The sequence below is a fragment of the Ambystoma mexicanum genome, chromosome 3q (genome assembly GCF_040938575.1).
Source record: "Ambystoma mexicanum isolate Mex_15411 chromosome 3q, UKY_AmexF1_1, whole genome shotgun sequence".
Taxonomy (NCBI): Eukaryota; Metazoa; Chordata; class Amphibia; order Caudata; family Ambystomatidae; genus Ambystoma; species Ambystoma mexicanum.
In genome coordinates this window covers 49,795,266-49,821,366 of record NC_090926.1, presented here as the reverse complement: position 1 = coordinate 49,821,366, position 26,101 = coordinate 49,795,266, and the positions used below count along the sequence as shown (strand labels likewise).

The 26,101-nt window shown below is 46.3% G+C and overlaps 1 protein-coding gene across 1 annotated transcript in view; it reads left to right on the top strand.

The window, feature by feature from the left end:
• The first annotated feature begins 430 nt into the window (after window positions 1-430).
• Window positions 431-26,101, top strand: part of LOC138582094 (arf-GAP with dual PH domain-containing protein 1-like) — a 144,347-nt gene continuing 118,676 nt past the window's right edge. Inside the window, exons 1-6 of the mRNA XM_069653049.1 lie at window positions 431-1,411; window positions 2,439-2,566; window positions 3,053-3,144; window positions 7,051-7,133; window positions 9,764-9,876; window positions 10,262-10,408. Coding sequence (XP_069509150.1) covers window positions 1,111-1,411; window positions 2,439-2,566; window positions 3,053-3,144; window positions 7,051-7,133; window positions 9,764-9,876; window positions 10,262-10,408 — 864 coding nt within the window. The 5' untranslated portion in view covers window positions 431-1,110. The remainder of the gene's footprint in view (window positions 1,412-2,438; window positions 2,567-3,052; window positions 3,145-7,050; window positions 7,134-9,763; window positions 9,877-10,261; window positions 10,409-26,101) is intronic.

Here is a 26,101-nt window from a genome sequence, read left to right as displayed (position 1 = left end):
CGTGGGGATGATAAAACGGCAGGCGTGATGAACATCACTGGTAAGCAATGCGGGCATTCTCAGCAGTTCCGCGTAGAATGAGCATCGAGCGCCTCCCATATACACTCGAGGTGCGTCATTCAGTGAGCGGCACACCTGTATTGATTATCAGCGGGAACCATGAGATAGTGAGTACCCGCCGCTGCCATTCGCGTTAAATGAGGAAGTGAGGACTCTAGTTCTCCCTCCCTCTCTACAGACGCTGTTGCAGGGGCTTCTCCAGGAGTACTTGCGTCCCTCTCTCTGTCTGAAGGGAGTGTGCCTGTGCAGAGTCGCCCCCCTCTTCCTGCCGTGCAGACAAATGCCTGCCCCAACATGGGCGAGCAATGCGGAGGAACCGGTTTCGTTGCTCGCGCGCAACCTTCCTGGGACGCCTCACACGCACGACTGGGGCCTTCCTCCATTCTCCCGGAAGACCTGCCTGCGACGGGCCTGGAGCGCCGCTAACGCCCGCTAGTTGCAGAGTGACGAAGGGTCCAGAGAGGTGATCTCTGCCCACGTACCGGCCCGGTGAACCCAGCCAGGGAGCCACTGGGGATCCTGCCGCTGCCTTGCCAAAGACCCGGAAGCGCCACCCGCGGGCTTCTCAGGTGCTCAGCTTGCACCGTGAGGGCCGGGCGCCCGCGAGATGGGACAGCGCGGGTAGATATTCGCTCGATCTCTGACAGGAATTAATGAGGATCCTCTGCTGCGGCGAGACCTCGCAAAGACTGGGCGCTCCCGCAATTGCCGTTTTGTTTCCTGTTCTTAGAACTCTCCAGAGGGAAGGTTGCCACTTCTCTCATTGAATGTGGAGCGAGATCCTCTGTCCCTGGCCACTCTGTACACCGTGGTAGGTGTAACATCTAGTCGCCAGCAGTGTCCCTGTCAAATACAGGCCACTTATTATTTTTTTGGGAGAGCACCATACATACCCATTAGTGACCTGCCTGTCCTGCTAGGGCTCCTTTGCATGTGCAGCGCACTCCAACGCCAGGGGCTTCCTCTTTCCCGAGGTCACCTCTCCAAGAGGACCAGGAATGCTGAGGTCCGGTTGGGTACACACATTGTTTCTCAGTGAGCCCTGTACTTATGAGTGACCCGCCTACTCCACTTCCTCGCACGCTGAATGTTGAGCCGTCTCCTGGTGGTGGCTTTGTCTTCACTGAATTCACGGAGGCCAGGCCGACCAACGACGTGGGCTTACTGGCGACTGACACTGACACAAGCAGTAGCTTGGCAGGGCTAGCGAAAAGCAAAGGCATTGTGGTTGAGCCTTGTGTCCGTGTGCCGCCAGACATGGAGCGTGTCAAGCAGGGCGACCCCCGCCAGGCAATGAGAATGCTGGCCCTGAAGGAAGGAAATGACACATGCGCAGACTGTGGTGCTTCAGGTGAGGATGTGGGTTTATAGGTATGCAGTGGAGCGGGTTGCGGGGCAAGGTTGACATTAGCACTCCATCTTCCCATCATAAACAGGATGCTGGGGATGTGAGACCCAGTAAAGACCCAAGCTTAGTGCTGTCAAAAGGAGGAATTGAGTCACACTGCTACCACACCCTGACGCTTCTACCCCTCTGACCCATCAGAGGTACAACATATCCACCCTCCCATCAGATCTGCTTCTGTCAATTTCTCTTTTCTTCTTTCTCTACTCGCCAATTTTTGATTTCCCCATTCCCCTGTCTCACTTTTCTTTTAAGTTTTCTTAACTGCCTGCCTTTTGCCACTTGCCTTAGCAGTTGATTTATTTATTTATTTTGGCATTTGTAGAGCGCACCAAGCCCGAAAGCATCTGGGCGCTTGTTACATATGGTTGCTGGTTACGTAGGGTAGTTACAGTAGTTACATGTTGACTTAGGTCCAGTAGTTGCATGTTAAATTAAAGGTTACAGTAGTTATATGTTGTCTTAAGGGTACAGTAGTTGCAAGTTAAATTAGAGTGCTTAGTAGAATAGTTACATCAGTTACATGTTGTTTGAGGTTAGTCATTGTAGTTAAGTTTCCTCAGGTGGCTATTTGCCTTGGCTGAAGAGCCATGTTTTAAACCTTTGCGGAATGACCAGAGGGACGGATCTGATCTCAGTGCTAATGGCATGGAGTGATCCTTTCCCTTTATTTAAATTATCTGCTGCTCTGCTTATTGCCTATTGCCGCCTCCCCAATTCTTGCTGTTGCTCCTTTACACATTGCTGCCTCTCTGCCCCCCTTCTCCCTGCACAGAGTTTTGTATCATCTCTCTCTATCTTGCTTTCCTCTCTCTGCCTCTCAGCCGCACAACAGCGGTTCCTAGCCCTTTCTGCCTTTAATGTACCCTGAAATCCCTGCTCCCGAGGCAGCAAGTGCAGAATTCCCTGGTTTTCACTGCTCTATGACTAATCCAGAGTCTAACTGATAATGTGTCCCTGTTTTCTCCTGCAGAAACAACATGGGCCTCCTACACGTTGGGCGTGTTCATCTGCAGGGACTGCTCCGGCATCCACCAGAACCTAGATCAGGTCAGCCAGGTGAAGTGCCTGGAGGACCCTTGGGAAGAAGCGGAAGTGAAGGTGAGAGGGGACACTAACAATTCTTGCACTGACTGCTCTCCCCCTGTAAATTCAGGCCTCTTTATCTGGAAATGAACCATACCTCAGTTTTCACGCTCTGCTCTTCTTTCCCCTCATCAGTTGCTGCTATCATTCCATTTTCTTTGTCTTCACGCCCCCAAAAGTTCCTACTCTTTTAGCTTTCCCTTAGCACTTCCTGCTCTTGTGTTACCTTCTGACGTTGCTAGTTCCCCCACTCTCCTCCTTTTACTCTATCTGCCATTCTCTTCCTACGACTTTCCTACTCTCCCTTATTTCTCACTCTGTCATCAGCAGCACCTGCTCTTCTGCCTGCTTACCTATCTCCTCATTCCCTTTACCGGTCCTCGCTCTTCCCATTTCAGCCTTTCCTACTCTTTCCTTCTTAGTAGTTTGCGCTCTGCTTACTTCACCTCTTTCACTCAGCAGAACCTCTCGGATGCCCCAGTGATTTTTATTTTCTTTTAGTTCATGGCACAGCATGGAAACATTGCGGCTAAAAGCCGGTACGAGGCACATGTACCAGTTTACTACTACCAGCCCATGCACCGGGACTGCCAGTAAGTAGCGCTGCTCCTGCGCCTCTGCTGCCCCCTTTATCTATTGCGCCTCCTTTGCCTCTCGCTCCTATTATGTCTTCTTTGTCACTTTATATCTAGACTGAACTAATGCTAATGCTTGTGCGTCTCTATCGACTTTTAAGGCCGAAGCCAATCCTTGGGCACACTTCAGATACCCCATTGTTTGTTTGATTCCTCTGATTTGTGAAATTAATTATTTCCTTGTGGTCATCCCTTATAGGTCTTGAAAAGGCGTGACTGTTATGTTGTGTCTCGTTGGTCCTTGTTTCACATGTGTAAGAATGGGAGGTGTTTTATGTGGCGTCCATCCCTCGTTCCAGTGGCTGGAGCCCGGCAGCCCAAGTTATGGGCCAGAGTGAAGCAAGGGCGGATAATGAGGGCTCTGAGCCGTTATTCCCCGTTCCAGCACATGGAACGGGGGATGAAGGCCATTAGCACCCCGGTTTACCAAAGCAGTAACCCGTGGGGTAAAAAGAAAAGGGATTTTACTTCATACAACGGGACACGCGCGCTGTCCCGCTTTAGGAAGGAAAATGCTTTTCCAAGATGGCTACCATGGAAAGGGGGAGGGGCTCCGTACAGAGCCTCTCTTCTCTTTTCATGGCGGCCAGGGGAAACTGAGAGGAAACTGAGTCGGGGAGAGCCACCCCAGCTGAAAAAAGTGTGGGGGTTCGGAGGGGGTACTGGGGGGTGGTTCCTAAAAGAAAACAGGGCACAGGGAAAATGACGGCGGGGCGAGCCGGCCGTCAGACAGCTTGGAACACAGGCTTGTACCGCCGGTTCAAGCCCGCGTTCCTAGCCACCTGATTGGCTGGCTCCCCCGCTGAGGGTGGTAATGTCATATCTTAATGCCGGGATGTATCTGGTGATGTCATAATAATAATTTTGCATTTATATAGCGCTACGAACCCTCAAGTATCTGAGGGCTGCTTATTACCCACAGTGTGTGGTGCTCATTTATCTACCTTGGAAGGATGAAAGGCTGAGTTTGGCCCTGCCGGGATTCGAACCTGCGTCAGCAGCATCTGCACAGATGTCAAAGCAAGCACTCTACTCGCTGTGCTATCGGACCAGCTGATGGTCTAATGACATGGAGGCAATGATCCCCGAGTGCTTGGAGTGTTGGTGTATTGTGATTTGAATGTAGGAGTTCCCGCCCAGACAGTTAGTACCATGTAGCCTCTGTGGTGGGAGCCAGTGTTCCTGTCCTATCTTATGCCATCTTAATAAAAGGACCTGTGTCAACCTTACCTGCTGCCTCCAGAAACATCCTTTCTAACAGTGACCTCTGACGAATGACCCCCTCACCCGCACCCCCGATGTGAAAATCCAATTTGGTTGGGCTGGTTAACGTGTGAAACGAGTGTCTGATAAACACCAATGGCAAAAAGCATGACATATTGAGCGTAGGAGAAATAGATAAAGGGTTACAAACAAAAAGAGCAGTTAGGGAAACGGAGCAACTAGGCAGGGGGAAGCGTTGGTTATGAAGGAAAAGTAGAAAAAAATGCCTTATTCGCTCAAACTTGTTGTCAAAGACGTTTATAAGAAATAGTGTTTCACCTGGAACCCTGGGTTCCTAGTCTCTGATGGCTTGTAGTTTTCAGTCTTCACTGGTTCTCTCTGTACCCTGGCATAGCTTCCCTCCTAAATGCTGTCTCCGAGTATACCACTTGCCACAGTATGTGAGTAAATGTATGTGTGGGCGGTGAGCCGCTGCGTGTGAAGATGCGACAGCATAATTTACTACACTCAGGACATTTGCACTTTTTGTATTGCTGTACCCCGAGGGCTGCTTTTCCGACCTGGATCTAAAATGAGAGCAGCACTCACAGATTGTTCTTAGGTGCTGATGCCTTTATCTTTTCTCCCACCTCTAAAATAGCCTTTTCTGATGACATCCCTGAGTTTGACTGGTTGATTTCCACCCTGCGCATTTCATTTACCTTGTTACTCCTTGTTACTGCCTTCAGCTATATTTTGTTAGGGAACCTGCTAAAGTGGATTCCAGTGGGAGAGTTATCTCAAAAGTATAATTTGACTATGTAGAGATGGAGGAGACTATGCAATTTAGTAGTGAAATTATTGGCCAATTCAGGCAGTGGCAGGATGGTCCTTTTTCATGCTCCAGACAATTTGCTTTACGTTGATGCACTCCACACTGGGCTTTTTCATAGAGAGGCAGAATTGAATTGATAACTCGAGTTCTGCTCAAAGGTCTGCCAGATCTCCCACGAATCATTGTATGGTCCCCTTTGATTGTTATAAAACATCTCTCATCCAGACAGCTCTCCTTTATTGGTCTTTAGTTGAAACATATGCAACAAACACCTTGAAGTTTAAACAATATACACTAACCATTCCAAACCTTAACTTATGTTAATGACACAGAGCTCATCATTTTTTAGAATCATCAATATTGTTAATAGTGAATATAGTGTAGTTAGATTTTGCCCTCTTACATGGGAAAACCAAAGGCTGCAGAGTAGAAGCTAGTGACTTAGTTTACAGGCAACTGCTCATAAACAACACACTTTCTTTCTACTCAGGGAAAGCTGATTATATGGTCATTATATGATCAGGGTAAAAGGTTTCACTTTTGAGTGGATGTGTTCATTACTTCTGCGTCAAGGGTCATTTCTGATTGCTTCCTTGAAGGTCCTTCCTGGCCCTTTGACTGATCCGGACCTACCTGGGGGGGCCAACTTTGTAGCAAATCAGTGGCTTTCAACCCCAAAATGAGTTGAAGCACTGTTGCATTGACCTTGATCTGCCAGAACTGCCAGGAACGCTCTACTGCTCCACTGTGATTGCGTTGAGCAGCCTTACATCAACTTCCGTCACCCACCTCATTTTAGACCCATTTATCTTCCCACTACTTAGGCAGAGAAACAACTTCCAATGTACATACACATGCAGCAACACCAGGATGCTCGTGTTAGCAGAACATACAGTAACAGCTGTGTGTGCGCTCATCTTGCGTGCCAGCCGAGACTGTTCTCATTCCACTATTTTCATAGTGAGCCTTGCAACTAGTAATTGCAGTGAAATGAGGTCTGGGCAGCTCACAGAGTGCCTCAAATGTCTCCACAGATGGCCAATGGGGTTCTATGCACGGTGTGAGAATAGGGGGATCATCGGCACGTATGCATGTAGTAACCACTGTGAAGGAGCCTTTAATAAGGGTTCCAAACATATTTGGCAATTACGAATTCACATAATTGAGGTTCAGATCCCATGGGGAATCCCTAAAGAAATGACCCCCTCTCTCTCCCAATGCGGTGACAGATGTATGGCGCTTCACTGGGATTGTCTCTGAAAAGGAGAATGAGTGTGAACGTGTCTGTCTTTTTTTGAAGGTAGCCTGCTTGACAACACATCTATGATTTGATGCAACTGCCGAATGGTTTCTGGTCATTGCATCGAATTCCTTGCATCGACATGCATTTGCATCAAATTTTTTCAATCTAAAAAATGTCCATCGAATGCATTTCTTTTTTTCTTTTTTTGGGTTTCTTTCTTCTGCGGGAGGTCCCCCCCAACCCTTGTTTTTTACCCTTTATAATGCACCTAAACAAAAATGAACCCTTTAACCCCCAAAAATATGCATTTGAAGGACATTTTTTAGGTGGAACCATTTCGATGGAATGGCATTAGATGCAATGACCAGATGCCCTGCCCGAATTAAGTCTCATTCGGTTTAGAATTATTGTTTTGCTTAATCTCAAAATTGTATATGTGTGAGGATAGCGTGGTGCCACCCAGACCTGTCCCGAGAACTCTAAGAAACGCACCTGTGTCTTTGTTTGGGTCCATGTCTCCCCGTTCCTCTTGCCGTGTACTCTCTGTAACCAATCATGTCTGATGGTCCTTCTTTTGTTTTAGGGTGTTAAGGGAGGAGTGGATTCGGTCCAAGTATGAACGAGAAGAGTTTACAGAACCAAATAAATTATCGCTTTGCACAGACGGTGAGAATTCACACTGGTACTCCTGAGAACATCTTGCTCCTCCAGGGCATGGTGAGGGGGAAGCTTTTCACTGCCAGGGTGCTACAGAGAGAGAGACCACATTTCTAGAACACAGCTGATAGGGAGCTTACACGGGGGGGGGGGTAATTTTGGGAGGAGTCCAAACTGGCACACCACCCCTGAGAAGAACACTGCCTCGGTACTGCACGTTGGAAATTCACACGTCGGAGTACTAGAGGGAGGGACGTCATACTACCAGCACACTTCTGAGGGACGCTCATACTGCCATGGCATGGCACTGCAGGGAGAAAGTTCACACAACTATGGCTCCACAAAGAGGAAGTTCACAGAGCAGGGGCTCATCAGAGTGGACACGTACACTGCCATGGCACTGCAAAGTGGAAGGTCACACAGCCAGGGTACTGCAAGGAGGAAGTTCACGCTGCGAGGAAACGTTTGGGGAAAGCTCTCACTGAGTGGGTACTGTGGACAGGAGGATCAAACTGATAAGGAACAACTGCGATTTACCCACGCTGACAGGGCACAGGTTGGAATAAGATCTCTCTTCCAATGTTTTCTCTGGGGAATCATCACTCCCTGACCATGAGACAAGCCCATGTTTTAGATGCTTCAAGTCTTTTTAAAGCCAACTATAAGGTGTTGGCCCCTTCGAGCAATGCTGCCTGACAGTAATACATGTAAAACGTTGGCTTGAAACCATTTCCCTTCTTGTTTCGCAGAAGTGCACTATAAAAAGCATCCTCCCTCCATGAAGGTTGCCTATCTTAAAGCGTGAAATGCTGCAGCGATCAACTGCCTTAAAAGGACATAAACCTTGTCTAGATTACTTAACAGTGTCTCTCTCAGGTGTCCATTCGTTTGAAGCCCATATTCAGATTGTTAGCAGGCTATCACAATACAATTCTGTATCCTCAGGTTGCACACCCTGACATTCCTTTTAGGTCCCCACGGACTCAGTTTTCTACTCTTTCATTCGAGGATTTCTCAATGCCAATAACTGCAACCTATTTGGAAGATCTTATTCCATCCTATCAACAAGATTATGTCATACCAAATCTCTTCCTTTTGGCTACCTCTGCTCAGTGTATGCCGTCTCAGGCCATTGGCCTTGTGTTTTTGAGGTATTTTTGTCTTCTGATTCCTCTAAAATATTACACCTAAAAATAATATTCATATTTGGGCTATTTGTCCAGCACTCAGATACCACTACAGGTGTTTAGCATGTGCTTTCCAAAATAAAAGAATACATTTAAGCAAATTGTGCTGCCTGGGTAATGCTGGTGAAAGGCCACACTGCAGCAATACATTTGCATTCCTGGAAGAAACCTTAAACTGAGGGCATTTTAAGAGGAATATTGCATTGGGGGGTCACTGCAAATAACTCTCACCCTCATGGCAGTATCAGGATAAAGCTCACAAGAGCAGGGTACTGCTGGGGGTGGGGGGATGGGGGCAGGGGATGGCGCAGCTAGGAGGACTGGCACAATGTTGTGTTATTGCTGGGAGCAACATAACCCAGACAGTCGCTGCTTAGAAGATCAGTTACACTACTGGAGCCCTGATGGCAGAGACTGACTGAGCTGTGCTGGCAGCAAGCTCTCACTGACAATTCACTTCTGGAAGGTGCTAAAGCTACCAGAGCAGTGTGGGCTGGGAGCTCACATTTACAGAGCGCTCATGGGGTAGCCAATGTTGGCAAGACACTTCTGAGTAGAAGGACAAGGTGCCATGGCACTGCATTAAAAATGCTCCCAATGATAGAGCACTGCTAGTAAGAAGCTCACACTTGCAGCACACTGTGTTGGTAAGCTTACAGCGACACATCTGTGTTTGGAGGATGATCACAAAAAGTGTGTAAAACTCGGCCAACTCCATAGTCTTTGCCATGCCCCAGAGCTGCCTGGGGAATGGCAGACAGAACATGTTCTGTAGAATGCAGCCCTGTAGTGCCACCAGGAATCTTGCAACAATTTTAGTTGGATACGTTGGATAGGAATGCAGACCACAAGACTTACTTTCTGGGAAGGGGAGAGCAGATAGCATGGGATCTCTTCCCTTTAGCTATTCCCGTTGGTCATTCGTGCCAAGACTTTGTCCTCTTTCTTCATTCACTCTTTGGGTGAGGGGCTTGGGCTCAGGAAAGAACAGTTCATGGTCCGGTTTAGTGATTAATTTGAGCTGGCCGGCCCTGCTTAATCGATCATTTACATATTTACCTCTGCATTATATCTCTTTGGTTCATGTCCCTTCATATAATAATTCCACTCTGCCACAGGGGGAGGGAGAAAGGAAATAAGAGGGAATCAGAGAATTTAACACAAGGCAAAGCTGAATGAAATGGATGATTGACACATAAGCGGTCAATGGTGAAAAGACTAGTCTCGCCATTTCCCCATCCCAAGGGTTTTCTCCTGAGTTATCTGGTTAAATCAAGGACCGTCATATTAATAATAAAACATGAGAAAAATGCCAGGTGGCCTGTGATTAATGAATATATGTGCATAAATCAAGGGCATGCAGAATGCCCCACCACAGTGTACAGTGCTCTTAGCATGGCTATGGAGGCATGCAGTAGAGGCATGCAGTAATACTTTCTTTTTCTCTCCCAGGTCTACGGGAGGGAAACCTTTGGAAGCGCGGACGGGACAACAGACAGTTTCTCATCCGGAGGTTTGTTCTTTCAGATCGAGAGGGGACCCTGAAATACTTCAAAACACAAGATGTGAGTGACCCAACCTTCCCTCCCCCCACACTCTAAACAGAGCCCTACCACCTGAAGGGAGCCCCATACTGAAGTGTTCATCTTTCAAATGACCCTCTTTTAGTAGGGCTTACCGCTACTCTTGCTACTTCCCAGCCTACTGCCATTGTTTCACAACCTGGTGGGAGCCCCCACCCCCACCGTGCTGTGTTCCCCTACCCGGCTGCCTTTTGTTGTGGAACCTACTGAGGGGTTGTCCCATAGATAAGTGCCTCCAACTGGTCCTAGGTAGATCCTCCTTAGCTGGCAGTGATTTGCACCCCAAGAAGATTGCTCCCCGCTGCTCTTGTGTGTGCACCCTGCAGTAGCCTACATGGCACTTATGGTTCCAACTCTCTCCTCTAAGGGCAAAGAACCAAAGTGTGTTATAAAAATCGACAGCATCAACGCCTCGTTCCAGCCAACAAAGATTGGGAACCCGAATGGACTGCAGATCACGCACAGGAAAGACAGCAGGACTCGAAATATATTCCTGTACCATGAGGATGGCAAGGTGAGAGCGGACGTGAGAGGAACAGCATGAGAGTGATGTTTGTGGGTGCATGTGACAGTGGCTTGACATCTAACAGCATACCTATTTAGACAGCAAGAGCTTGTTTGGCAAACATAACAAGTCATTTTCTACAATCCCAAAATGAAAGCAGATCCACCCATTAAAGTTGTGGTGGTCCCTTCTTTCTCAGAGCGTAATAAGTAAATAGTACCTACCAATTGTGGTCACCAGTCATTTGAATGACATCAACAATATATTGATTGATTTGTTTATTAGATATACATATAGCAACAAGGCTTTGTATAACACATGACTTACAATTCATATACAAAAATAATTACACAGTATACATAAAATATCCGCAAGGGCACTCAAGACTTATTGAAAACATTTAAAATTTTCAACGAAATGCATGTAAAACCGACATCAACAGTATAGCATGTTAGTAAGAAAGCATTACCACATCTAACTTTTTTAAACATATGAACACATTACTTGATCATTAACCACAAGATTGGTGGGCCATACCTGGTTGCAGTTGGCCACCAGCCCAACGTAATAGCCCCAAGTGAAGGCATATATGTTATTAAAGGGTGTGGCAACATTACAAGGTGCACACCTTGCCAATCTGGTGCTTAACACTATTAGCACCCTGGCAAAAACATACTTCACTTTGGAAGAACATTCGAGCATTGAACTCAAGAGTGCAAACAGTACGTCAATGTGACAAGCATGGCGGAAAAGGAAAAAAAAGAAGGCTTTTGAAAAGAAAAATGATCCTCTATCTATTTCCATCATGGCTATGGCGCTGCAAAGGGAGTGGAATGGGGCAGGAGGGTGAATGCGGGAAAAAGCAGACTATGTTTATTATATGTAAAGGGGATTTGTGTTGGTGTTGGTGGGGAGGTACAGTAGGGTGCAGCTGTCAGGTAGCTTGTGTTGTGAGCAATCTAAGTGGCTGGTACAGCTGCTAAAGGTATTAATTATGTAATAATACCCATAGTTTTGGGCTGTTCCCAATGGCCATCTGGACCTAAGCGCAATGGTGGCCTTTAACAAGGGTTGTGGTACCTTTACTATCCAGTATAGGGTGATTAGCAACAGGTGAATGCCTCTTGACAAAAGGGGTTTGAACAAGGAGCAGAAATCTGTTTACCATATTTCTTTAAAACTTCAAAAAAGTATGCCGCCATCGAAGTGGCAAAGCGAGTCCCTATCCAAATGGCTCCTGAGAATGTTGGCAGAAAAAGCATTGGATAGGAGTGAAAGTGGGGAGAAAGAACCAGCCGCAAGGTAACTTAATAGTTTCAATAGTTTTAATAGTTTAGGGAGTGGGTTGTGATTGAGTTGTGCAGGAAGAGGCGGGTGTAAGAACATTTCACAGGTGCGCAAAGCCAGCGTTCTAAGTTTTTATGATTGGTTGCAGTGCCCACCCGGATGCTAATAATTGATAAAATATGATTATCTGGCTAGTAGCCCCCATAATTCCCAGGAACCCTTGAGCACACCTGAAGGCCTTCATGCACCCAGCACAAGACTTAGCGTAACACCACCACCATTCTAGTAACTGCCTCTGTGATATTTCTGCAGGCCAATAAGGGAAGCTCTCATCCCATCTTATAATTACATTTTCTTCTAGTCAAAACACTGAAAACTATGCATCCATCCCAATGATTACTATCACTCAACCGTAGCTTTTCATTTTCCTTAAGTTTCTGAGTTAAGTCTTTATGTTTTTTTTTTCTCTGATACTTTTCTCCTTTCTTGCTTTTCTTGGCCTCTTTTCCTTTTCGCTTCACAGACCACAGTCCAGCTGCCGTCCTCGGCTGGGTCCCAATTAGCCTCTACATGGACATGGGTCAGCATTTTCAGACCACTACGGTGGTGATGTGCACAGCATAAAAGACTAATAACATAACATAAAAGCCCTCACATTGAAAGCTACTGCTAAAGATCCTGGCCAGTGACATTAGTATCTACTGGACAGCACTGCTCCAAATCCAAGCACATGAGTCTTCCCAAGTGCAGCATTCATAGACTGCAATCTCACCTGTGCATACATGCATGCCTCCCATCACCTTCTTTTGCCACTCTGATATTGTGACCTTGTTACTCCTGCTTCTTCTTTGTGCTCTAGTTGATCGACAAATTGGAGAAGCTCAGGGCCATTAAAACACAAAAACAAGTCACGTTTTTACCCAGTGCTCTTTGCTCTATTCAGTACATTTCATCTGCACAAATTAGCAGGTGTGCTGCGTTCAACCCGCTAGCTCTCAGAATTGATTGCATCCGTGGAGTTGGCTAAGCTTTGGAAAAAGGCTTTTCCCTAACAGACAACCTTTGAAACACACACGGTGGAACTATCTTCAGTTGTTGAAAGGCTTTTTGCCCAGTGGCAGTTTATAAAAGCCTACTGCAGCTGGGCATATATCGCCAATCGCCATGCTTCCTTCCTTGGGTTAATGCTGCCTGTTGCCAAGGCAATATATACAAATATGTTGAGTGCAGTAAAACAGAGAAAGCTTGCAAACTATTTTAGTATTCTATAATTTTATTTTAAAAGAGTCAATTCGTAGAAACGAATTGCATCATTTAGAGGATGGTTGGTGATTTTAAGGTTTCAGGCCAGTGCTGGCACTGGCCAGTGTCAGTCTTTGCAGTTGCCCAGATCTTGCGCGAATACTAACTAGACTAAAGGGTGTAGCCTGGAGGAACTTCTTCCTGCTACCAGGCCCTTCTCCAACCAAGAGTCACTGGAAACAAATCCTCTTGACTGTGGCCCAGCGAACTCGCTTCAGCCGCGCTAGTCAAATTGGGACCTTGCAAATAAAAAGTTACTAATTGCAGTGACTTTGGTATGCCTAATTTAGAGCGTTGCCATGTGGCGACAGGAACAGAGCCTTTAGCACCGCAAGGGTGCTTTCCTCTTAAGATTTTTTTAAGGTGTGCGAGGGTGCGGATGCAGACATGGAACTGCCTGAAAGACCTGCCCCCTCCGGTACCCAACCGCTAGTCCCCCATTTTCCTGCACTCCGGCACCATAGGCCAAAGCTAACATAGGTTGAGGGGGCTGGAGGGATGGGCGTAGGGAGGAAAGGGGACTCTGGACTAGAAGTACAGAAGCTTTTTCTTAATCCAATGTCTTGTCCACTTTCCTCCATTCTGTCTGGGCGATTTCATAGCACCAGCTAATATAGGGAGGAGGGCCCAGAGATGCATTAGGAGAACAGATGTCTCAAAACTGAATGCTGCATCTGAGCGAGAGTTAGCATATCTGCAGTAATGCTTGTAGAGTGCCGAAGGCATAGATCAGGTGGCCGCTCTGCTGAAAACTTGCTTCTTCAAAGCCACTGCCATGGCTTCAGAACCTTACAACATGAGCATGCAAAACACTGGCAAGAGGGCTTTTCTGTACCTAATGCGCTTCAAGGATAGGGGAAATCATCCATCAAGCGATTGAGGCTTTAGATGCCTGATGACCAGGCGATGATCCAACAAAAGTGACAAAAAGGGCTTAAGATTTTCAGAAAGCCCTCATATGGGCCTGGTAGAATTTGAGGGCTCTGCTGATGTTGAGGCACTGAAGAGTCACCCCTGCTCTTGAATAGGGAGATGGAAAGAATGTATGTAGGCAGACCTCTTGAATTATATGGAATGAGGACATAATCTTGTGTAGAAAAGATGCATGTTTATGCAGAACCACCTTATCCTTATGGAAGACTCTGCAGAGAAAACTGGAATCTCACTAATTCTTCTAGCTGACATCAGACCACCCAAATGTTTTCCAAGTGATTAACTTGATGTCAGCCTAAGCCATTGGCTCAAAAGGGTTGTGAGCCAGAGCTGAAAGTCCAATGTTAATATCCCACAATGGATGTGTTGTTTTTTGATTGGCTGGAACATAACATTCTGAGAAGACCATCTAGGTGTCGTTTAACAATGGAATTTGCTAAAAACAGAACAACATCCCTTATGTTTCTGTATGTGCCTATGGTTGCTAGATAAGTTCTTTAGGTGTCACCATGATCACTGCACTCAGCCAGATAGAATGAAAAAGACAGGACACAATTAATGCCACCTGTTAGAAGATTCAATCTATTGTCTAGGGCTCAATGGCAAAAACGTAGCCGCTTACTGTGACACTGAGCTCTTGTGGAAGGCTCTCCAGTCACCTGGATTACCCCCAGGTTACCTTGGGAAATCCCTAAGTGGCTTCAAGACAATTCCTCAGGCACCAAGCAACTAAGGCTAGCGAATGTGGGATGAAGAACTTGCGCCGCTGCTGAAACCGGAGTTCCTGGGCTGGTTGAAACAGGATTGGTCCTTTCACTGCAGGGTGGAGGGGGTCCAAGAACCAAATTCCCAGAGACCAGTGGGGAACCACCAAGACTAGACTGCAGTGGTGAGACCTCTTGAACTTGGCAATCGCTTTTTGAAGGAGAGGAACTGGTGTATGACAGTTTATAGTCATAAAACCGAATACAATAATGTTGAAAGTAAAAAAATCGAAAACAAAGTCGAAAAAAAGGTCGAATTTCTTTATTACGTTTTTTATTCGAAACCCCCTGTTTTTTTTTACCTTTTCTTTTACATGCGGAACCCAAAAAATATATATATAAATAAAAAAAGAAAAAATGTGACTTTTTTTTTGGACATTATTGTTTGGAAATTTTTTGTAATTCGACATCATTTATTCGATTTTATGACTGCACACCGTGTATGACATAAAGCGTCCTGTTGTTCCACTCTGTCTCGAATGCATCGCCCAGTGATCCCTGTCTGAGGCATATCCATGATGCAAACAATGAGCATTTGGAGTTTTATCGTTTTAAAGAGATTGATTTGTGGGCTTTGCCAGAGACTGATTGCCGACATTTAGATTGCTCGGTCTGTTGGCTTCAGTGTTCTGATCTCCTGGCAGATGGGATGCTATTAGAAAGATGTGGGAAATTACCATTCCCAAAGGTGGACAGCAAGGATACAAAGACCAGGTGCAGGTATCTGGCACCTCCCTGTTTGTTCACATAGAACATAGAGGTTGTGCTGCCCATACTAATCAGCACCACCTTGTTTTGAATGTGTGGGAGAAAAAACTTGACACCATTGAAATTTGCTTTCAGTTCCAATACATTGATGTGAGCATCCAGGTTCTTTTCCCGCCCACAGACCATGGACGGAAAGATCCTCCATCCTTGCACCCAAGCCCTCCAGAGATGCATCAGTAGTGATCACTACTGAGGGGAGTGGGGGTCTGCAAGGACCCCCTACCAAAGAATTTTGAATATCCTGCCACCACAGATCTGACGGCAGACGTAGAAGAATTGTGACTACGCCCTTCTGCCTGTCTGTGTCCTGCAACTAGTGATGTGCCCGGTGCAACTGAATGTACCTCATTTTGAGTTTAGCAAAAGGTGCTGAAAGAATGCACAATGCCTGAAGACCCAGAGGCCTCTGAAACCACCAGACGGTCGTTTTCTTCTTGGCTAGAAAGTGGGAAGCTGCTCTACTTATATCTGATATCCTTTCCTGGGTGGAAAATAATTTCGCTGAGATTTTGTCCCATCTGTAGGCAATAAATGTTAGCATCTGTGTTGGGGAAAGCTCCGATTTGTGGAGATTGATGGAGAACCCCAATTCAAACATGATGTTGTTTAGTGTCTTAAGAATCCTGGATACTACCTCTGAGGAGGAGTCCCTCATAAACCACGTGTCCAGGCATGGATAGATGTGCAGACTCCTCAGTGTGAGCATGCCTGCTATGGCATTCATCAGCTTCGTGAACAATCTCAGAGCAGAAGTGAGGCCAATGGGCAGAACAGTGTATTGAAAGTGATGATTGATTACTGAAGGACCAAAGAACTTGTGATGTGGCTTCTAGATCGGCACACGCAAGTAAGTGTCCTTGAAGTTCACCGAACATATCCATTTGTCTACACTGATAGGCTGGGCAATCTGAGCTGACAGCATTTTGAATTTTTGTAGGGGACGAAAAGAGTTCACAAAAGACAGGTCCAGCACAATCCCCAGGCTAGCCTGGTTCTTCTTGGGCACTGAGAAAATGTGCAACTAACCCCTTGAGCCTTTTCTGTGGTCAGGACTCCCTACACTACGTTCATTTGAACGGGTTTCGATATCTCCAACATAAGTGCCGGAGACCCTATCTAAATCAGAGGAGGAGAAGATGGCTGACCAAAGAGAAGAGGACGAAGAAAATCCCTTGAAATAATGTAAATGATACGAGAGTCTGAAAAATGCTGATGCAGGGATTGGATGTAATTGCTCAGTGGGCTGTCAACAGGTGTATGGGCACAACACTCATTTTTTTTTTTTAATCTGAGGCGTCTGAAGTGGACGGGGCGTATAGAAGCCTTTAGTTGGAGCCCTTGGTTGTTTGTGGCAGTGCTCACTGGGAGATCTATCAGGATGGCAAGTGTTCCTGGCATGATAGCCTCTAATCCTTCTGAAGTTTCTAGGCTTCGAATGTGACTTTTTGGAAATGCTTTGCGGTTTGAGGAGGGCAGACGCAGATACTGCTGTGATAGAGCTGATTTTTTTCAATTCCTCGTCCGTAGATGAATGGAATAAGTCTGTGGCATTGAATGACGGGTCCAATAGAACTCATTCAGGCAGTGTGCCTCATATCCGCTCCAATAAAAATATCCCGATTAGCAGTGTTTATATGATGGATGGTGGACTCAAGAAGGTACAGCGCCATGTGTTTTGCCTCTGCAAGGCCTGATTTAAATGCAGTCGGTTTATCCTATGGTAGGCCCAGTAAAAAGTGTGCAATCTTGCGCCATACATACTGTTGAGACGCTGCCAACAAGGCAACAGTGCTTGCTCGCCTTAGATTTAATGAAGCGTTGGAGTAAGCTTTTCTTCCGTAGGCTTGTGAAAGGCTTTTTTTCCTTAGCAACAGTAGATGAAGCAGAAGATTACGGCTTTTCTTAAAGGGAAGCAGCATTCACCTCCAAAGAGAGAAGTTGTGGATGTGACTGCTGAGATGTGTCTGAGACAATTTGTATCTAGCCTCAATATTCTTACTTGTGGGTAAGTAGGAGTGTGGCTTTTGCCATGTTTAAATGGCTAATGCCAAGACTTCTTTGTGTAAAAGTATGTCTGATAATGTCATGAACCATGGACATAGCCCCTTCTGGTCTTCCTGGTCTGGTCCAGACGGAGAGTGTGCTCCTTGATACTTCCAACATGGCCGTGCCCAGTGCCATGTTCCGTACTAGCCTGTACGTCGGACACGGCATGTTCTATAAATGGGCCACGCCCCCGCGCCTCCGCGCGTCTCAACGCTATCTCTAGGTAGTGTCTCGACGTGTGTGTGCTGCTCTGTGTTACCCTTCCAAGTTCCTGGCCAACTCCCTTATTCCTTCTTCCCTTTTCCCCTGTTTCCAGTATCTCTTACCCTTCTTCGATCCTCTTCCTGGACGTCCTGGCACACGCGACTTCCTGGAACTTTGAACGCTCGCGCTGGAGTCAGACTCGACTCGCGCGCACTTATACAAGTCCCGGTCCGGCCGGGAGAAGGAGTCCTCCGCGGAATGCCACAAGAAGAGAACTCAGGTGAGCCCGCGAAAACCTTTGACAGATTGAGACGACAAAAGATCAACACTGATACCGCTATGGAGAAAGCAGTCCAGGACCTCATGCGCGGCATGCAGGAGCTAACAACCGAGGTACAGAACTTAAAGGCAGAGAACGCAGCCTTGAAACAATTAGTGCTGTCACGTGACTCTGCCAATAAGGAAAGCGTGATACTGGGTCGAGTGGTAGACAAATACGATGGCTCGCCAAAATCCTTACGTGGATTTCTGGATTCCTGCTTGGTGCATTTTACATTCAAGCCCTATTATTTTTCAACTTCCAGGGCCAAGGTGGGCTTCATAATCTCCCATCTTACAGGGAATGCGTTATCTTGGGCCACTCCCCTAGTGAACTCTGGAGACGTCCTCCTGGACGATTATGATGCATTTATCCAGGCGCTCAAGTCTATGTTTGACCGCCCCGAACAAGTGTTCAGCGCCCAGGAACGCCTACTTGATTTTCGGCAAGGATCCCAGGATATGCTAACGTTCGTTACCAGATTCAAACAGCTGGCAAAGGAGGCTGATTGGGGCCCTGAAGCGAGTTTCACCTTATTTCGCAGGGGTCTAAATGACGATATCAAGGATGAATTAGCCAGAGTGGCTCGCCCCAGTTCGTTTCAGGCTTTGGTAGATCTAGCCTTACAAATAGACTTTCGTATCCAGGAAAGAAGGGCTGAAAGGAAAAAGGCTAAGACTGCCTTTCAACGAACCCCTCCGGAGTCGACTGTGAAATCCGATCCTGTCTCAACCCCTGATAACGACTCCGAACCAATGCAAATAGGCGCCCTTCGTGGGGCAATTACTCCACAAGAAAGGATGAGAAGAATTCACACCAGCCTGTGTATGTATTGTGCCTCAGACAAGCATCTCGTTAGAGAATGTCCTTTAGCCCCTCCACGGCGTTCGGGAAACGCCAGCTCCCGGCCTTAGATGGAGCGAGGTTGCAGGAGAAAGATGTCTGCTCCACATCAATCACATCCTTGAACTCTCCTGGACAGAATAACCTGGTGGTGCTACAGGCCTTTCTATCGCCCTCCAAGCACAAAACCTATCCCATACTGGCCCTGGTGGACTGTGGAGCTATGGGAATTTTCATTGATCAAGACTGGGTTATCAGACATAAAATACCATATGAGTCACAGAACATTAAACAGCCGGTAGAAGCAATTGATGGGACACCTCTCTCTTCAGGACCCATAACCCTACAGACAAAAGAGGTCCGTCTCTCCATAAACCACCACCAAGAGCAGATTACATTCGACATCATCAAATCAGCCCATTACCCAATGGTTCTGGGTATGCCCTGGCTTCAAAGACATAATCCGTACATTAATTGGACAGCAGGGTCATTGTTTCTGGGCTCTGAGTTTTGTATGTCCCACTGTTTATCCCTGGATCTCTCCTTAACACCAGCTATTGAACATTCAGGAGAGCAAAAAACCTCACTCATGGTTTCCAACATTGTACAAGTCCCAGAGGTCTACCAAGGATATACTGATGTCTTTTCGACTGCCATAGTCCAGGCTTTACCCCCTCACAGACCCGAAGATTGTGCCATTGAGACAGATCCCTCGGCAGTAATTCCCTTTGGCAGAATGTTTATCCTTTCAGAACCTGAGAAAAAGGCCCTCCGAGAATACCTGGACATCAATTTGGAAAATGGCACCATAAGACCCTCAAAATCTCCAGCGGGTGCCTCATTGTTCTTCGTTCATAAGAAGGATTCCAAGGAACTCAGACCCTGCCTCGACTACCGTGGTCTAAATCAATGCACCCTCAAAGATCGGTACCCTCTGCCTCTGATTTCAGATATCCTGGAAGCTGTCAGAGGCGCCGTAATATTCACGAAGTTGGACCTCCGGGGTGCCTATCACTTAATCCGTATCCGGGAAGGGGATGAATGGAAGACCGCCTTTAGAACGCCCTTTGGTCACTTTGAATATCTAGTCATGCCCTTTGGATTAGCTAATGCCCCTGCAGTTTTTCAACGTTTCATGGATAGGGTGTTTTCTGACATGCTTTTTCTCTTTGTCATTGTCTATCTAGACGACATTTTGATTTATTCCAAGGATCCCTTGAAACATGAAGAACATGTCATGGCGGTACTACAACGGCTCCGTGAAAACAAGCTCTTGGTCAAACCTGAGAAATGTCTTTTTCACGTGACTTCAGTTCATTACCTTGGATTCATCCTCAGCCCAGAAGGAGTTGGAATGGACCCTTCAAAGGTAAAGGCCATACTGGCCTGGCCTGCTCCTACATCGGTGAAACAGGTTCAGTCTTTCTTGGGACTTGCTAACTTTTATCGAAAGTTCATTCCTACCTTTTCTGAGCTCGTCCAACCGATCGTTGCTCTGCTGAAGAAGGATGTTCCCTTCATCTGGTCTTCGTCGCAAGAGAAGGCTTTTCAATGCTTGAAGACAAGATTCACGCAAACCCCCGTCCTGGCTCAGCCTGACTTAGATCGACCTTTCATAGTGGAAACGGATGCCTCCAACCATGCCATAGGAGCAGTCTTAAAACAGGTGCTTGAGGACAAGATGGACCACCCAGTGGCTTACCTCTCTAGAACCCTAACAACCAGCGAAACCCATTGCTCCGTCCTGGAAAAGGAGCTGTTGGCAATCCGGCAAGCCTTCACAGAATGGCGACATTTACTCTTGGGTGCTAGATATCCAGTCCAGGTCCGTACGGACCATCGAAATCTACAAATTCTCCAATCTATGGAGTGCAGGAACAGTCGTCAGGCGCGTTGGGCCTACTTCTTCGCCCAGTACCAATTCCAAATCACTCATGTTCCTGGATCACAAAACGTGATTGCGGACGCCTTGTCCCGACGTCCTGACTATTTAACCACTGAAGATAGGACCTATCCTACAATGTTTCCCAACACAATCTTTATAGCTCAAGCGATCAACCTCTTGGAAGAGATTTGAGCCTAAACCCAGTCCTCTGACCTCTGGAAGGACGTCTCTAGGAAGAATCCCTGGAACTTAAGAATCAAGGAAGGATACTTATTCAAGGACAATGCCTTGGTCATTCCCACACCGAAACTTCAACATAAAATAATAATTCTCTGCCGTGATACTTTTCATTCTGGACATCGTGGTGTAACCAACACGCTCCGTCTTATACAAAGACAGTTTTGGTGGCCGAAAATGAAATGCAAGGTACAAGAGTACATCAAGACCTGTACTGTCTGCAGTCAGAATAAGCACGACAATAAGAGACCGGCGGGCCTTCTATTGCAACCTACACTGCCAACAAGACCATGGGAATGTATAGCTACAGACTTCATCGTGGAATTACCACCTTCCCGGGGTTACACGACCATCATGGTAACCATAGACTTGTTTATTCATATGGCACATTTCACGCCTCTCTATAAACTTCCTTCCTCTTCAGAGCTCGCAGGAATTTTCCTAGAACACATTTTCCGTCTTCATGGACTCCCTTCCAAGATCATATCGGACCGAGGACCGCAATATATTTCACAATTCTGGAAACATCTCTGTCGTGTTCTAGGGATTCAACGCGCTCTTTCATCTGGATATCACCCACAGACCAACGGGGCCACAAAACGTGTTAATCAAACCCTGGAGCAATATCTTCGTTGTTTCGCAACCAAGGTACAGGATGATTGGTCCCTCCTTATACCCTTGGCCGAATTTGCCTATAACAATTCAGATCACTCAGCGATCAACGTTAGCCCCTTCTATTGCAGTCAAGGTTTTCATCCCTCCGTGTTACCTTCAGTTCTACCACATCCAACTCCAGTACCTTCACTTGATTCCTCGATTGAAACTCTCCTCAACATCCACAAGGAAGCCAAGGAACAATTGGGAAAGGCCCAGATTCGCACTAAGCGATATGCTGATTCCAAAAGAAGACCAGCACCCTCCTATTCTATTGGTGACCAGGTCTGGTTGTCCTCGAAACTATTACCACGACATCTACGCCCTAACAAGTTAGCCCCCCGATATTATGGTCCAATTTCCATAAAAGAAATCATCAATCCTGTTTCTTATCGGCTCAAGCTACCAGACTCCTGGAAGAGAATACATCCAGTTTTTCACACTTCTCTACTCAAATCCTACATCCACTCCACCCGGAAAACCAGCAGACCCAGTCCTGTGATTGTGGACAATCAGCTGGAATATGAAGTATTCAGAATATGTGACTCCAGGTACAAACGGGGTCGGCTTCAATACCTGGTCGAGTGGAAAGGCTATCCTCCTAGCGAGAGAACATGGGAACCACTATCCAACCTAAACACCCCTCGATTGCTGAGAAGATTCCATCTCATACACCCTGGCAAGCCTGGTGGGACGGGGTTTCGGAGGAGGCATGCTGTCATGAACCATGGACAAAGCCCCTTCTGGTCTTCCTGGTCCTGGTCCAGACGGAGAGTGTGCTCCTTGATACTTCCAACATGGCCGTGCCCAGTGCCGTGTTCCGTACTAGCCTGTACGTCGGACACGGCACGTTCTATAAATGGGCCACGCACCCGCGCGTCTCAACGCTATCTCTAGGTAGTGTCTCGACGTGTGTGTGCTGCTCGGCGTTACCCTTCCAAGTTCCTGGCCAACTCCCTTATTCCTTCTTCCCTTTTCCCCTGTTTCCAGTATCTCTTACCCTTCTTCGATCCTCTTCCTGGACGTCCTGGAACACGCGACTTCCTGGAACTTTGAACGCTCGCGCTGGAGTCAGACTCGACTCGCGCGCACTTATACAAGTCCCGGTCCGGCCGGGAGAAGGAGTCCTCCGCGGAACGCCACAAGAAGAGAACTTAGGTGAGCCGGGGGGGAAACCTTTGACAGATAAGCCAGAGGCTTGGGTTGCCAGTACCTCAGCTAAATACCACCTTCTGCTTGGACCTCTGGGGGACGAGGTATACCTAAAAATTAGGATAACCCACCGAATTACGGAGGGATCTCGCCGTACACAGGAAGTCCTCTTTGTCTGTCTCATTGTCAGTGCCAGGTACAGCAGTTGAGGGCGTGGTCTGGTCTGGAACCTCCAAACCTTTTTGAGGGTCCAGGTCCTGAGGAGGAGGCGTGGGAACCCAAGGCACACATATGTTTGGGGATGTTGGAGTATGAAATACTTCCCACTCTCTTTGTTATTAGTGGAACATTTACATGTGAAACTGATGGCTAGATGTTTGCGACAAGATGCTAATACTTTTTAACAACATTTGTTTGGAAATACCTGTGTCTGATGGATACTGATTTCTTATGAAAGCCTGCACAAAGCTCCAATTATCTACCCAAATCTGTGCCTTCTTGTAAGACAATTGAAATGCATCACATTAAAAGAAATCCTTTTTACGTGTGCTTATTGGTCATAGCAAAAAGAGTTTGCTTTTATTGTTGAACTGTCTTTAAGTTTTGAAAATATCCAAAACCTAAATACCACGTTTTAGCTCTAGTGCACTTCTTTCACATGGCCTCGCAAATACTAGAACCGGCATGTTTCCCGCCACACTGTTTGTGTTACACTAGTACAAATAATGTATTTTAAGTGACTTCTATGTTAACGAAAGAGTTCATTCCTAGTTTCAGTTTTGTGAATTCCAACCTAAGTGACCTAACTTCTGTGAAATCATGAACCCATGCCTGCTCTCACCACCGCCCATATTTCCTGGATTAAAAGTTTATGAGATCCGATCTGGCCTCTGTAAAGAGACGTACTCCTTCCTCATTAAAGGATATCCCAAATCCTCTCTGTTCACTTCTTGGTACTTGTGTCTATGTAGCTGTAGAACTTTGTCAAATTCGGGCTGATCGTGTACTTCATGTAGTGCACTTATTGAAAGACCTTCTCCCTATTGCCGCTAGAGGTCAGTGATCACCCATAAGTGTCATGTATGCTAAATGCGGAAATGTCCCGTAAAAAACAACATACCACCCAGCTGCACAGCCATTAGGTCGCTTTTGGATGCCAGAGGCGTTCTATAGAAAAAATAACACTAACTGCATCCTTTTGTGGAGTACCTGGTGCTTTTCTTACATATTTTGCCCCATGCGCCGATATACCGAAATCCATCTGTGTAAACACCCGGTGCATGGAGGGGTCATCTCCTCACAGCTCCCGAGAAGCGGAAGAACTAGTTCTTCACTCCTGGAGCTCACACGTTAGTTTCGTCGCCTTGGGGGTATTCGGTGTTCATTCTATTTAAAAGGGGAACTGCTGTCAATTGGAGGGGTTGGGTGCAACAGAAATAATTGACCTATCCCCGCAGTGATCAGCGTTTGTCTTCTGCATTTAAGCAATGGATTAACGTGAAATTGCTGCAGGCACCGCTCAGGGGAGTTTCTAGCATTGGAAGAATGGAGGTAGGTGGTGGGGACGAAACACGAAAACAGTCCTGCTACTTCCCCCCAAATGCAGTGCGCGCAATTCCAAATGGTCTCATTTGCGCCCACAAACCGCCCACCCCTGGCCCAATATACTTTTTTGGTAACATTAGTGCAGACGGCATTTTAAGACATAACACAAACAATAAAACTGCTAATCATTACAGACACAGTGAACTCTATTGGAGCTGTGCCCGTGCGCTCTGGGGCAAAATACATACACAATTCCTAATTTGCATATGGATTGCACCAACAGAAGTGACGTCACAGAAAAGGACATTGCATCAGTCTTTGATACATGGAGGCACCTTGGAAGTGACGTTAGAATGTGTTGTCATAAGTAAGCCCAGTGGCAAATAACTTTGTGGTTCAAAATACCTAAATTGTACGATTGTTATATATGGAGCAACTCTACAGATAGGCTTTTTAAAAAAATAGCATGATATATTAACATACGCCCTGAAGTAAAACACTTACAGAGTAACACACTTACAGAGCTGCAGATCTGCACACGATCACACACTTTAGTTAAATGGTGGAACTGGGATGTGGACAATTGAAGCAACTGACCACATCTTCACAGGTTTAGTTGATATAGATATGTATTAAGGTTTCCCTTGGCATTTCATGTGCTTAAAAAATACTTTATTTGAAGCAATGCATTGGAAGCAAAGGACATTACATAATAAACTATCCTTTCGTAATTAGCTTTACATTATATACATCATCATAGAAATATGGGTGTCCAGTTAAAGTTACGAAATCAAAAGGATCGAATGCCAAAGGTGAGAGTGCATTCGACTGAAAACAAAAGGATCAAATTTTTTAAAAAAATGTATATATATTTTTTTTTTATTTAGTCTAGGCAAAAAAAGGTGTTTTTACACCAAAAACAGGGATTTGGGGGGTGTACCCCCCCCAAAAAAATAATAATTTGATCCTTTTTTTTGGTCGAATTGACTCGACCCTTTTGTCATTCGACCCTTTTGAGTCAAAACTTTGTCCTATAACTAGAAATATGTTGAGCAATAAGAGTGTGGCTTTAGTTGTATTCTCCCCATCCTGCATGCAAAGTCACAATAGCAAAATGCAGGTTAATGTGAGCCTGGTATTACGCGCGTTATAAAAAAAACACAAAAAAATAAATAAAGGGAAACATGCAACATTATGCACCCTTTCCTTCTCATTACGGATCACACCCTACCATGCACATTTCTAAAGGGACAAAAGTTCCTGCTAATAGCCCCCTCCCTCCCATCAGTGCCTAATGGCTCACACTGAAATGCGCTGTTGACACAGAGCAACTTGAGAGCCCCGCTGCTGCTCGGAGCTCCCTAGGACATTGTCCTGGCAGCAGGGCGCCTCTCCCGTTCAGAAAGAGTAAGGTGTCCTGCTGCCAAGACAACGAGGGTCCTGAGCAAGAGTTGCTGTGCTATCTGTCTGGCTAAGCTAAATGGCGTTGTGCGCCTGGGCAAACTTATAGAAGAGCTATGATGAATAGTGTATGTAGTCGTTTTGCCTGGTGACAAATGTGCATGTGTGCTCTGTGTAGGCAATGAAATAGGAATGCTGGCATGGGTGCCAGCTTGACAAAGTTATTGGTGGGGCACAGATAATGATGGGAAATCACCAAAATGGAAGAACGTGTTGGGAGACTTAATGCGTTATCTGCGTCAGGGAATCTGCGCCAGCCAATCATCATCACGAACGTAGGTTTTATTCAAATATTAATGAGT